The 15,024-nt window shown below is 38.0% G+C and overlaps 1 protein-coding gene across 1 annotated transcript in view; it reads left to right on the forward strand.

Annotated features, from left to right (window-relative positions):
* Nucleotides 1–15,024, forward strand: part of GKAP1 (G kinase anchoring protein 1) — an 80,999-nt gene that overhangs the window by 50,390 nt on the left and 15,585 nt on the right. Inside the window, exon 9 of the mRNA XM_036854132.1 lies at nt 11,434–11,586. Coding sequence (XP_036710027.1) covers nt 11,434–11,586 — 153 coding nt within the window. The remainder of the gene's footprint in view (nt 1–11,433; nt 11,587–15,024) is intronic.

The following is a 15,024-nucleotide window of genomic DNA, read 5'->3' on the forward strand; positions in this document are numbered from 1 at the left end:
TCTATATTTCTGTTTTTGTGCCAGTACCATATTGTTTTGATTACTGTAGCTTTGTAGTATAGTCTGAAGTCAGGGAGCCTGATTCCTCCAGCTCCGTTTTTCTTTCTCAAGATTGCTTTGACTATTCGGGGTCTTTTGTGTTTCCATACAAATTGTGAAATTTTTTGTTCTAGTTCTGTGAAAAATGCCATTGGTAGTTTGATAGGGATTGCACTGAATCTGTAGATTGCTTTGGGTAGTATAGTCATTTTCACAATGTTGATTCTTCCAATCCAAGAACATGGTCTATCTCTCCATCTGTTTGTATCATCTTTAATTTCTTTCATCAGTGTCTTATAGTTTTCTGCATACGTCTTTTGTCTCCTTTTGTAGGTTTATTCCTAGGTGTTTTATTCTTCTTGTTGCAATAGTAAATGGGAATGTTTCCGTATTTTCTGTCTCAGATTTTTCATCATTAGTGTATAGGAATGCAAGAGATTTCTGTGCATTAATGTTATATCCTGCTGCTTCATTAAATTAATTGATTAGTAGTTTTCTGGTAGAGTCTTTAGGATTCTCTATGTATAGTATGTCATCGGCAAACAGTGACAGTTTTACTTCTTCTTTTCTGATTTAGATTCCATTTATTTTTCTTCTGTGATTGCTGCGGCTAAAACTTCCAAAACTATGTTGAATAATAGTGGTGAGTGTGGGCAGCCTTCTCTTGTTCTTGATCTTAGAGGAAAGGGTTTCAGTTTTTCACCATTGAGAACGAAGTTGGCTGTGGGTTTGTCATATATGGCCTTTATTATATTGAGGTAGGTTCCCTCTATGCCTACCTTCTGGAGAGTCTTTCTCATAAATGGGTGTTGAATTTTGTCAAAAGCTTTTTCTGCATCTGTTGAGATTTTCGTATGGTTTTTATACTTCAATTTGTTAATATGGTGTATCACATTGATTGATTTGCGTATATTGAAGAATCCTTGCAGTCCTGGGATAAACCCCAGTTGATCATGGTGTATGACCCTTTTAATGTGCTGTTGGATTCTGTTTGCTAGTATCTTGTTGAGGATTTTTGCATCTGTGTTCATCAGTGATATTGGCCTGTAGTTTTCTTTTTTTGTGACATCTTTGTCTGGTTTTAGTGTCAGTGTGATGGTGGCCTCGTAGAATGAGTTTGGGAGTGTTTCTCCCTCTGCTATATTCTGGGAGAGTTTGAGAAGGATGGGTGTTAGCTGTTCTCTAAATGTTTGGTAGAATTCACCTGTGAAGCCATCTGGTCCTGGGCTTTTGTTTGTTTGGAGAGTTTTAATCACAGTTTCAGTTTCAGTGCTTGTGATTGGTCTGTTCATATTTTCTGTTTTTTCTGGTTCAGTCTTGGAAGGTTGTGCTTTTCTAAGAATTTGTCCATTTCTTCCAGGTTGTCCATTTTATTGGCATAGAGTTGCTTGTAGTAATCTCATGATCCTTTGTATTTCTGCAGTGTCAGTTGTTACTTCTCCTTTTTCATTTCTAATTCTGTTGATTTGAGTCTTCTCCCTTTTTTTTTCTTGATGATTCTGGCTAATGGTTTATCAATTTTGTTTATCTTCTCAAAGAACCAGCTTTTATTTTTATTGATCTTTGCTGTTGTTTCCTTCATTTCCTTTTCATTTATTTCTGACCTGATGTTTATGATTTCTTTTCTTCTGCTAACTTTGGGGGTTTTTTTTTCCTTCTTTCTCTAATTGCTTCAGGTGTAAGGTTAGGTTGTTTATTTGAGATTTTTCTTGTTTCTTGCAGTAGGATCGTATTGCTATAAACTTCCCTCTTAGAACTGCTTTGCTGCATCTCATAGGTTTTGGGTCATTATGTTTTCATTGTCATTTGTTTCTAGGTATTTTTGGATTTCCTCTTTGATTTCTTCAGTGATCTCTTGGTTATTTAGTAGTCTGTTGTTTAGCCTCCACGTGTTGGTATTTTTTACAGTTTTTTTCCTGTAATTGAAATCTAGTCTCATAGCGTTGTGGTCGGAAAAGATTCTTGATACGATTTCAATTTTCTTAAATTTACAAAGGCTTGATTTGTGACCGAAGATATAATCTATCCTGGAGAATGTTCCATGAGCTCTGGAGAAGTAAGTGTATTCTGTTGTTTTTGGATGGAATGTCCTATAAATATCAATTAAGTCTTTCTCGTCTAATGTATCATTTAAAGCTTGTGTTTCCTTATTTATTTTCATTTTGGATGATGTGTCCATTGGTGAAAGTGGGGTGTTAAAGTCCCTACTATGATTGTGTTACTGTCGATTTCCCCTTTTATGGCTGTTAGCATTTGCCTTATGTATTGAGGTCCTCCTATGTTAGGTGAATAAATGTTTACAATTGTTATATCTTCTCTTGGATTGATCCCTTGATCATTATGTGGTGTCCTTCTTTGTCTCTTGTAACAGTCTTTACTTTAAAGTCTATTTTGTCTGATAGATTGTTATTCCAACTTTCTTTTGATTTGCATTAGCATGGAGTACCTTTTTCCATTCCCTCACTTTCAGTCTGTATGTGTCTCGAGATCTGAAGTGCGTCTCTTATAGACAGCATATATATGGGTCTTGTTTTTGTATCTATTCAGGAAGTCTATGTCTTTTGGTTGGAACATTTTATCCGTTTACATTTAAGGTAATTATCAATATGTATGTTCTTATTGCCATTTTGTTAATTGTTTTGGATTTGTTTTGGTAGGTATTTCCCCCCTGTCTTCTTTTGTTCTCTTCTCTTGTGATTTGATGACTTTATATTTAGTATTGTATTTGTATTCCTTTTTCTTATTTGTGTGTATATCTGTTATAGATTTTTGGTTGGTGTTTACCGCAAGGTTTTTGTATAGCAGTGTATGTATATACATGATTGTTTCAAGTAGCTTAACCCTTAATTTCAAATGCCTTTTAAATACCTTGCATTTGTATTCTCCTCCCCTCATGATTACTGTTTTTTATATCATATTTTATGTCTAATTGTTTTGTGCATTCCTTAACTGCTTATTGTGGATACAGATGATTTTACTACTTTTGTCTTTAAATCTCCCTACAAGCTTGGTGTGTGGATGATTTCTTACCTTTACCGTATGTTTGCCTTTACCAGTGAGCCTTTTCATTCTGTAATTTTCTTGTTTCTAGTTGTGGCCTTTTCATTTTTGCCTAGATAAGTTCCTTTAACATTTGTTGTAAAGCTGGTTTGGTGGTGCGGAATTCCTTCAGTTTTTGTTTGTCTGTAAAGCCTTTGATTTCTCTGTCAAATCTGAATGAGAGCCTTGCTGGGTAGAGTATTTTGGCTTTAGGTTTTTCCTTTTCATCACTTTAAATATATCATGCTACTCCCTTGGGTCCTGCAGAGTTTCTGCTGAAAAATCAGCTGATAACCATATGGGAGTTCACTTGTATGTTATTTTTTGCTTTTCCCTTGCTGCTGTTAGTATACTCTCTTTATCTTTAATTTTTGTCATTTTAATTACAGTTTATCTTGGTGTATTCCTCTTTGGGTTAATCTTGTATGAGACTCTCTGTGCTTCCTGGACTTGGGTGACTGTTTACTTTTCAAGGGAGTTTTTTAGCTATTATCTCTTCAAATATTTTCTTGGGCCCTTTCTCTCTTCTTCTTCTGGGACCCCTGTAATGTGAATATTAGTGCTTTTGATGTTGTCCGGGAGGTCTCTTAAACTGTCTTCACTTCTTTTCATTCTTTTTTCATTTTTATTGTTCAGTGGCAGTGATTTCACTGATCCATTCTTCTGAAGTATTTAGTTTACTGTTGAGTCCTTCTAGTGTATTTTTCATTTCAGTTATTGTATTCTTCATCTCTGTTTGGTGTTTCTTTATGGTTTTGTAGCTGTTTGTTAAAAACTTCCGACTTCTTGCTCTGTGCATCCATTCTCCTCCCGAGTTCTTGGATCTTCTTTATGATCATTACTTTGAACTCTTTCTTGGGTAGATTACCTATCTCCAGTTCACTTAGTTCTTCTTCTGGGGTTTTATTTTGTTCCTTTGTCTGGAACATATTCCTCTGCTGCCTCATTTTGTCTACGTTGCTATTCATATCTCTGTGTATGTGATAGGTCAGCTCTGATTCTTGACCTAGGAGAAGTGGCCTTCTGTAAGAAGCATCCTGTGTGTCCCCACTGTGCACTCCCCTCTTGGCACCCAAGCTGTGTGCTCTAGGGCTTCCCACTAAGAGAGCTGTGTGGTCCTTCTTTTGCAGCAGGCTCACTATGTGAGCAGTCTGGTAGCCTTGATTGGCCCCTAGTCTGCTTAGTTGCTAGGCCCTGCCTTGTGCAGATGCTGTTGGCTGCTGTTTAGCAGGGCCTGGTCATAAAGTGGCTGGATTGGATGCAGAGTCCTAGGGAGCCCTGGGGCTAATACTGGCTTACTGGTGGGCAGAGTCAGGGTCCTAAAGACTCTGTGGCTGTTGCCAGTCCACCGTTGCCAGATCCTGTGGTTAGTGCTGGAATACTGGCAGGCAGAGCTTGTCCTAGAGTCTGGCTGTAGGGCCCAGGGATCTCAGAGCTCGTTTCAGATTATTTGGGGGAGGCAATTCCTGATACAGTTTTTGGGTCCAGGGTGTCCCAGAGGTTGCTTTGGCCAGCTAGTGGGCAGGGTCAGGGCCTGTCTGGTCCCAGGGTTGGGTCTGGCCTGCATTGCAGGATCATAGTTTTCTTACTTCTGGTGTTTGCCCGCAGTGGGTGAGGCTAATCTAGAGCTTGTGCAGGCTTGCTGGTGGGAGGGGCCGATGCCTGGCCATTGGTGAGTGGAGCTGGGTCTTGGCCCTCTGGTGGGCAGGGCCATATCTAGGGGCATGTTTAGAGGCAGCTGTGGGCTCAGGAAGTCTTCAGGCAGCCTGTTTGTTGATGCCTGGGGCTGTGTCCCTGCCCAGTTAGTTGTTTGGCCTGAGGTGTCCTAGCACTGTAGCCTGCAGGCTGTTGGGTGATGCCAGGTCTTGGAGCTAATGAGCCCAGATGTCAGCCCCCATAGCAGCAGTGTTCACACAGCTGAATGTTCCCCAGTATGTCTGTCACCAGTGTCTGTGTCCCCAGGGTGAACCACATCCACCCCACCACCTTTCCAGGAGACTCTCCAAGACCAGCAGGTAGATGTACTCCTGTCAAATTACTGCTTTTGCCCTGGGCCCTGGTGTGCATGAGATTTTGTGTGTAACCTTTAAGAGTGAAGTCTCTATCACCCCCAGTCCTGTGGGGCTCCTGCAGTTAAGCCCCACTGACCTTCAAAGCCGAATGCTCTGGGGGCTTGTCTTCACAGCGCTGGACCCCTGGGCTGGGGGGCCTGACATGGGGCTCAGAATTCTCATTCCTGTGGGAGAACCTTTGCAGTATAGTTATTCTCCAGTTTTTGGGTTGCCCACCTGGGGGGTATGGGATTTGACTATGTCACGAGTCCACCCCTCCCACCCATCTCATTATGTCTTTAGTTGTAGAAGATCTTTCCTGGTAGGTTCTAGTCTTCTTCATCAGTGGTTGTTTCTGCAGATAGTTGTGAAGTTGGTGTGCTTGTGAGAGGAGGTAAGCTCTTGGTCTCTGTACTCTGCCGTCTTGACCACTCTTCCCTTTCAGTTGCTGATGTCACAAAATTACATCTTTATGCATTGCATGCCCCAAGACATAAACTGATGATTATTTTAAGTGCATTAGTCTTTCAAGTTATGTAGAAAACAAGATTTGGAGTTAGAAATCAAAGTTATGTTAATGTTAGCATTTACACTAATAATTGTTTTTGTTTCTTTAAACATATTAGTCTCTTAAATCATGTAGAAAACAAAAAGTACAGTCACATGCCATTGTTACAATAATACTTGCTTTTATAATTACCCTTTATTGAGATGTTTATTTCCCCATGTGGCTTTGAGTTACTGTCTAATGTTCTTTCTTTTTACCTTCCCAGCACTACCGTGAGTATTTCTTGCAGGGCAGGTCTAGTGGTCACAAACTCCCTCAGATTTTGTTTTTCTGGGAATGTCTTGATTTCTCACTTTTGAAGGAGTGTTTTGCCACATATAACATTCTTGGTTGAAAGGTTTTTTTCTTTTAGTATTTTTAATATTTCAGCCCATTGTCTTCTGGCCTTCAAAGTTTCTGATGAGAAAACTGCTTATGATCTTATTGAGGATCCCTTGTATATGATGATTTGCTTCCTTTTGCTGCTTTTATGATTTTATTTTGTCATTGTCTTTTTTTTTTTTAGTTGGCTACGTCAGGTCTTTGTTGCAGTGCGCGGGCTTCTCTCTAGTTGTGGCATGCAGGTTTTTTCTCTCTAGTTGTGGCAAATGGGCTCCAGAGCACATTGGCTCTGTAGTTGTGGTGTGCGGGCTCCAGAGCATGTGGGCTCTGTATTTTGTGGCACGTGGACTCTCTCTAGTTGAGGTGCATGGGCTCAGTAGTTGTGGCGCATGGACTTAGTTGCCCCACGGCATGTGGTAGCTTAGTTCCCCCAACCAGGGATTGAACCTGTGTCCCCTGCAGTGGAAGGGGGATTCTTTACCACTGGACCACCAGGGAAGTCCCTTGTCATTGTCTTTTGAAAATTTATTATAATGTGACTTGCTGTGGGTCTTTTTTTGAGTCCATCTTACTTGGAGTTCTTTAAGCTTCTTGGATGTTTATAGTCATGTTTTTCATCAGAGTTGGGAAGTTTTTAGCCATTATTTCTTCAGATATTCTCTCTGCCCCTTTCTATCTCTTTTCTTCTTCTAAGACTCCCACAATTTGTATGTTGGCCTGCTTGATGGTGTCCCACAGGTCCCTTAGGCTCTGTTTGCTTTTCTTCAATCTGTTTTCTTTCTGTTCCTCAGCCTAGATAATTTCTGTTGTCCTATCTTTAAGTTTACTGATTCTTTCTTCTGCCTGCTCAATTCTGCCTTTCAGTCACTCTAGTGAATGTGTTGTTTCAGTTATTGTACTTTTTAGCTCCAGAATTTCCTTTTGGCATCTCTTTAGGTTTCTTTTTTTAATCCCTAATTACATTTCCATTTTGTCCACACATTGTTTTCTTGATTTTCTCCACATCTTCCTTTAAATCTTTGAGCATCTTTAAGACAGTTGAGTTGTTTTAAAGTCTTTGTCTAATACAATTGCCATAAATAAGTCTTTTTCAGGAACAGTTTCTATAGATTTCTTTTTACTTTCAATGGGTTATACTTTCCTGTTTCTTTGTATGCCTTGTGATTTTTTGTTGAATATGAGACATTTGAGTCTAGTAATATGGTAACTCTGGAAATCAGATTCTCCTCCTTCCTCAGGGATTGGTGTTTTTTATTACTGTTTTGGGGTTTTTTGTTTTTTGGTTTTTTTTGATTGTTGTAAACTTAATGTCTTAGGTCTTTTCATAGCCTTTCCTTGGGCATTCATAGTCACTTTCTAATTTTCCCCTTACAGGCAGTTGTTTTTGAATGGCCTATTTTTTTTAATAAGCTGGTCTTTATTGTATTTTTTCAAACATTAATATATATTTTTAATTTGTTATTTATTTTATTTTTGGCTGCGTTGGGTCTTTGTTGCCGCGTGCAGGCTTTCTCTAGTTGTGGCAAGCGGGGCTACTCTTTGTTGAGGTGTACAGGCTTCTCACTGCAGTGGCTTCTCTTGTTGCGGAGCATGGGCTCTAGATGTGCGGGCTTCAGTAGTTGTGGCCTGCAGGCTCAGTAGTTGTGGCTCGCAGGCTCTAGAACGCAGGCTCAGTAGTTGTGGCTTACAGGCTTAGTTGCTCCATGGCATGTGGGATCTTCCCGGACCAGGGCTCAAACCTGTGTCTCCTGCATTGGCAGGTGGATTCTTAACCACTGTGCCACCAGGGAAGCCCATGAATGGCCTATTTTTTAAAGTCTGGCTCTCAAAAGTGGAAAAGCAAAATATGAGGGGGGAGGGGAAGGGCACTAGCTCTTTAAATCCACTGGAAGTCACTTCAGCTAGAGGGGGAGGGGCTTGCAACAATGAGGGGAGGTGCAGCAACAACGGCTGTCTGCCTCTTTGTCTCTTGGTCTGCACCTCTGTAATCAGAAGCGGCGATTAGTGACCAGAACACAGATCCCCATTATTTGGAGGAGAGGCTCCTTGCTGCCCACCCTGGCTCCCATAAGCTGTGTACAAGCTGCTCCAGGAACATGTACACAGCTGCCTGCCACATCACTGAGGGTGGTGGATGGGTAGTTGCTACTGTGCTAAGAGCTGAAACTGACCAAAATTTACTGCAGTTTACCATCCCAGAGTTCCCCTGGAAGTTGCAAGCCTTCAACAGACTTCAGAATTCCAAAATAGTTGTTCCAAAATCAGACAGATTCTGCCAGTGCAGTTATTGTCTGTGTGAGGACACAGGTTCCTGGTGCTTGCTACTCTGCCATCTTCACAGAATCTTCTCCATGATCTAATTTTGAGTTAATTTTTGTGCGTAGTGTGAAGAAAGAGTTCAAATACACTTTTGGCATGTTTATATCCAGTTCTCCCAGCACCATTTGTTGAAAACAATATTGTTTCTTTAATGAAGTAACTTGACACCTTCATAAAAAATAAATTGACCATAAATGTGAAGGCTTATGTCCTGTCTCCTAATTATGTTCCAGTGATCTATAAGGCTATACTTACACAAACACCATACTGTCTTTTTCATTATATTCTTGGCACGTAATAGGTGCTCAGAATTTTAATTAATTGAAATTGAATTGGCTAGACTTATTAAAGAATCTGTGTTCTTAACACTTGCTGCATTTTTGTCTTTTTTCTGTTGAGGTGTGTGTGTTGGGGGAGGGGGGCGTTGTTGGTTCATTTTTGTTTCATTTCTCTGTAGTTTCCTGTCAAGGTATCTTTTGAAAACTTCTGTCCTTAGGCTGAAAAGAAATTTTATGCCTCGCTAAAGAAAAAATATCAAGGACAGAGTACCCTTTGGGATAGGCATGCTGGTAATGGTAGCAGCTATCAAAAAACAGAGGACATTAGTTGGAACTGCACTATTTAAAGTAGTGAAATCCAGAGGCTGATTAGTTGCCATCATCATGCTATACCTTCCATAGAAGCTCAGCAGTGTTTTAAGCATTTTTGTATTCATTGCTTTAAAATGAAGTCTTACCAGAATGGAAGTATTTTATGAAGCAGTAGACTTTGAGTTATAGCTGTACCACTTGGCAGTAGAATCACTCATGAGCAAGTTATTTAACTTTCCTGTGACTATGATTACTTTGTGGGGAAATTATTCTTGCTCTATCAGTTTCTTACAGTGTTAATGAGATTCAGCTAAAGGGATGTTTCTGTAAGTGCTTTGCAAAATATAAAGTGCTCTACAAATATTTTAAATATTATTTGTATATTAAGCACTGATACACACTTTTTTTTTCTTTCAAACACTTTCTAAGATAAGGTGAAAGGAAAAGGATGAACAGTCATTGAACTGTTGGGTCATTTGCTGACAAATACAGTTGAAATGGGTAAAATTGGGAATATTAAAGCTCAAGAATGTGGGACATAGGGAAAACCTATGAGAGTGAGAGGAACATTTTCTTCAGTCTCTGTCATGCAACAGGAAGTTGGAAAGGAAATGATACTTTTCTTGGAGAACATATAAAATCTCTGACTTTACATAATTGAGTAGATTGTGATACAGTCTTAGCTCCTTATCATTTGTGTGTAGAATTTATGTAAAAATTGTTTTTAAATATACTGTAAAAGTTTGAGCAATATAAGGCTAGAGTAGTTAAGGCAGTGTGGTATGGCATAAGGGTAGACATATAGGTTGAAAGAATAAAATTAAGAGTCCAGAAAGAAGCCTTTATACTTATGTTCAATTGATTTTGGACAAGGGTGCCAAGACAATTCAGTGGGAAAAGAATAATCTTTTAACAAATGATGCTGGATAGCCACATGCAAAAGAATGAATTTGGACCCCTTCTCACACCATACGCAAAAAATAACTCAAAATGGATTATAAACTTAAATGTAAGAACTAAAACTATAAAGCTCTTAGAAGAAAATATAGGAGTAAATCTTGATGACCCTGAGTTAGGCAGTGATTTCTTGGATAAATTGGACTCTGTCAAGATTAAAACTTTTGTGATACTAAGGATACTGTCAAGAATGTGAAAAGACAACCCACAGAATGGGAGAAAATAGTTGCAAATCATGTATTTGATAAGAGACTTGTTTCTAGAATTTATAAAGAACTACAACTCAAAAATAAAAAGTAACCTAATTAAAAATTGGGCAGAGTGGACTTCCCTGGCGGTCCAGTGGTTAAGACTCCACGCTTCCAATGCAGGGGGTACAGGTTCGATCCCTGGTTGGGGAACTAAGATTGCATGTGCTGTGTGGTGCAGCCCAAAAAAATTTTTTTTAATAATAAATTCACATGTAGTTTAAAAAACAAAAAAACAACAAAAAAATTGGGCAAGCTATCTGAATAAACGTTTTTTCACAAAGATATACAAATGTCCAATAAGCACATGAAAAGATGCTTAGCACCATTAGCCATCAGGTAAATGCAATTCAAAACCACAGTGAATCTCATTCACACCCACTTGGGTGTTTATAATTTGAAAAGATGTATAATAACAAGTGTTGGTGAGAATGTGGAGAAATTAGAAGCCTCATACACTGAATACATTGACAGGTTGTAAAATAGTATGGTCATTTTGGAAAACTGTTTGGCAATTTTTCAAAAGGTTACACATAGAGTTACCATATGTCCCAGCAATTCTACTTCCTGGTATATACCCAAGAGAACTGAAAACATGTCCACACAAAAACTTGTTGCATGAATGTTTACCGGAGCATTATTCATAATAACCAAAAGGTAGAAACAGCTCAAATGTCCATCAACTGATGAATTGAGAAATAAAATATGGTATATCCATCAGTGGGATATTATTTGGCAATAAGGAGTGAAGTGCTGATAGATGCTATAATATGGATGAATCTTGAAAACATTTTGCAAAGTGAAAGAAGCCAGCCACAAAAGACCTTATACAGTATGATTTCATTTATATCAGATGTCCAGAATAGCCAAATCTATACAGACAAAGTAGATTAGTGTTGCCTAGGGAACAGCTGAGGGGAGGGATTAGGAGGGAATGGGAAATGATGCTAATAAGTTCTGGGTTTCTTTTTGGGCTGATGTAACTTTATAAATGGGTTATGGTTGTACAACTCTGTGAATATATTAAAAACCATTTAAATATGCAAATTAAATGGGTAAATTGTATGGTATATGGATAAAAAATAATGTAAAAATCAACACCCAACTCAAAAAATATGAAATAAAGGACATTTGCAAATGTATCTCTACTGGTTATCTTCTGGAGATAGAGAAGAATCAGATGGTTGATTGTCTCTATGTTATTTTTTTTTCATTCTCTATCCTTCTAGTGGCTGACCAGGTTTATTAAATGCATGCACTTTTGTATTGATTGATAGTAAATCTTAATTCATTTTTGACAGGAATTGAGTTCTTCTCAGACTTTATCACATGATGGAGGATTCTTCAATAGACTGGAAGATGATGTTCATAAAATTCTTATTAGAGAAAAAAGAAGAGAACAGCTTACAGAATATAATGGAACAGATAATTGCACAGCTCATGAACACAACCAGGCATGTAAAATAGAAAATTCTCTTAAAATCACAGTGAAATTATTTTTCTTTTTTAAAAAACCTAAGCAGTGGAACCCAATTATGATTGTATAAATTTACAGTTTTAGGATATTATCTTAGTCATTATTACACATAGATACTTATATTAAAAAGTATGAAATACTTCTTTAGTTGATGAATATTTATTGAGCATGTGCTATAATGCTAGGTATTGTTAGGCACCAATGTAGGGGAGTGGGAATATCAAGATGGATAAGACCATCCATGCCTTAGACAGAGTAGTGGGGATAGGAGGAGGGAGACTGTAAAAATATCATTCAGCATGATGAAGGCTTTAAGAGAGATATGAACAATAAAAAAGAGGTTTTTGAATAGGGAAGGTAATAGATCACTCCTTGGGTGAATTGGGAAAGGTATATAAAGAAGTGACATTCAGGATGGATTTTGAATGGTGAATAACTGTATAAACTGAGAAATGGAGAAAACCTAAGGGAGCTGCAAGAACAATGGCCCAGAGCTATGAAAAGCCTTAGACTGAATATTCAGGAAACTGAAAAATTCTGCATCTAAGAAGTATAGACTTAAGTGAGTGTGGGATAACATGACTAGAGAAATATATTGGATTTAGATTATAAAGGTCTTTTTATGTGAAACTAAGAAGTTAGAATTTTATCCTGCAGACCAGGGGTTGCAAACTATGGCTGGTCAGCAGTCTGTTTTTGTAAAGCTCACAAGCTAAGAATGGTATTCACATTTTAAAATATTGTTTGGAGAAATACAGAAAGAAAGAAAAGATCTTATCCTATAGAGACCTCTAAGTCTGCATTTATTTTTCTCACCACAACCACCAGTCTTCTCTTTTACTTCCTCTTAAACTGTGAATCTGTTCTTTACCTTATATTGACCTCCAATACTTAATGGTTAGTCATTCAACAAATTAAACACTTGCTGTGTTGTGTTATATAGGACACAAAAGAAGCCAGATTCTTAAGAACTTGTCACTCCAATGCAGCAATAATATTGCTTTATAAAAACAGTATACCACATGAAAATCTATTTTCAACTTAGTACGGGAAATCCTTGCCTGCCCTGAGGTACTTGTGAGCTTCTTCCTTTCTGGCATTGAGTTAAATTTTGTGTTTTCCTGTCTTGTCTTGACTGTCAAATTTTATGTACAGTGCAAGCAACTGTGTTAACATTTATAGTTAGCATATTTGTTTCCTCTTTTTACATTGATTATGATTTTCCCCGTTGTGGTTTGTATCTTCTTATTTTTCTAAGCCATCTCAGATCATTGTTAGATAGTAAGAATGATATTAATATACTTGAGCAAATAATTAGATGTTTCAGATCTTCTGTAGGGCAAAGTTGGGTACACATAAGTTTAATTAAATTATTAAGTAATGTTAATGATATTTTAAAACCAAAGTGACAGTGCAGTATAGTAGAAAGAGAACGGTCTTTGAAATCAAACCTAATAACACAAAATATAACACTGCAGCTTATCAGCTGTGTTACATTGGAATGAAATTACCTGCCTTTCATGCACTGTTATGAAAATTAGCGATTATGATGTAAAATGTTTAGCAGAGCATGTTGTACACAGCATGCACTTGATAATTGTTTTTGTACAAGGTGGAAAGTGGTAGATCCAAAAAAGGTAATTTATAGGAATGGAGATGAGAGATGGCTTTCTTAGGAGAAAATATCTTTTGGTTTTTGTGGGTTTTTTTTAAAATACTTATTTATTTATTTGGCTGTGCCAGGTCTTAGTTGTGGCATGTGGGATCTTAGTTGCAGCATGTGGGATCTTTAGTTGCAGCATGCGGGCTCTTTTAGTTGTGGCATGTAGACTCTTAGTTGCAGCATGCAGGATCTATTTCCCTGACCAGGGGTCGAACCTGGGCCCCCCTGCATGGGGAGCGCGGAGTCTTAACCACTGGACCACCAGGGAAGTCGGAAAATAGCTTTTGAATTGGAATTTAAGGGACAGTAGAATTTGAACATGAAGAAGTGAGGGAGAAGAAACTGGAATGTCAGAGTAAAAGAATGGAGGCAGTGAAGAATAAACCAGTTTAATTAAGACAAAATTCAAAGAGGAGCATAGTATAAGTTTGGCACAGTGGGTTTGGAGGGATTGTGGAGGACTTAAAAGCCTGATTTATGATTTAGTCAGGAGATAATAAAGAATTTTTTTAAGTTTTTGAGCAGAGGACAAAGTTCTGTATGGTAATACTAATTTCACTGCAGTGCCTAGGAAAAACTGAAGGAAGGTGAAGACTAGTGATAGGAATCAGACAATATGCCATATGGTAAGGTTGTAGAACAACAGTAACAAATTACTAGTGGTAATGTAATTTGGTATGACCATTTTGGAGAACAATTTGGCATTAACTTTTAAAGTTGAAGATGATGGGGAGACTATGTTTTAGAAATTCTACGTTAGATTAAACCCTGAAGACATCTTCAACAAGAATGATTCAAACTCAGTTGTTTGTGACAACAAAATCAGTAGGAGAAATGAATGAGCTACAGCAATACATAGCAACATGGATGAATATCAAAAACATAATCTTGGGCTTCCCTGGTGGCACAGTGGTTGAGAATCTGCCTGCCGATGCAGGGGACACGGGTTCGAGCCCTGGTCTGGGAAGATCCCACATGCCACGGAGCAACTAAGCCCGTGAGCCACAACTACTGAGCCTGCGCGCCTGGAGCCTGTGCTCCACAACAAAAGAGGCCACGATAGTGAGAGGCCCGTGCACCTCGATGAAGGGTGGCCCCCGCTTGCTGCAACTAGAGAAAGCCCTTGCACAGAAACGAAAACCCAACACTGCCAAAAAGAAAATAATTAATTAATTAATTAATTATTTAAAAAAACAAAAAAAACCCCAACATAATCTTTAATGAAAAAAGCAAGTCACCAAATAGTAATAGTTTGATGCCATTTATATAAATTTCAAAATATAGAAAATTTAATATATTACTCAGGGATATTGTTCTAAAAGACTAACAAAGGAAGAGAATAACAAACACAAAATTCATAATAGTGGATATTTTCGGGGGGGGAAGGGATGTATTGGGGAGAGGCACATGGGGGATGCCAAAATACTGGTAATGTTCACACAGTCTGCATATTGTTTTATTTTTCTTTTTACCTTGTGTCATTCCTTTATATATTATTTTGCACGTGCAAAACTTTTCATCATTAAAAATATTAGGATTTTTGTCATGTCATTGAGTATAGTGGGGAAAAAAGAAAGATTGAGGCCATTAAAAATAATCTTTTTATCTACCTCCTTCCTCTCTCCCTTGCACTCCTTTTTCAGAGAAAGAAAGCCCTTCTTTTTGCAAAGGTTAAAATTCTTTTAAACTGTACATTAATGTACCAGAAATTTTTAAAGGTGAAAAATAAATCCATCCTAGTTCAACCAGTCT

The sequence above is a fragment of the Balaenoptera musculus genome, chromosome 6 (assembly GCF_009873245.2).
Source record: "Balaenoptera musculus isolate JJ_BM4_2016_0621 chromosome 6, mBalMus1.pri.v3, whole genome shotgun sequence".
Lineage (NCBI taxonomy): Eukaryota > Metazoa > Chordata > Mammalia > Artiodactyla > Balaenopteridae > Balaenoptera > Balaenoptera musculus.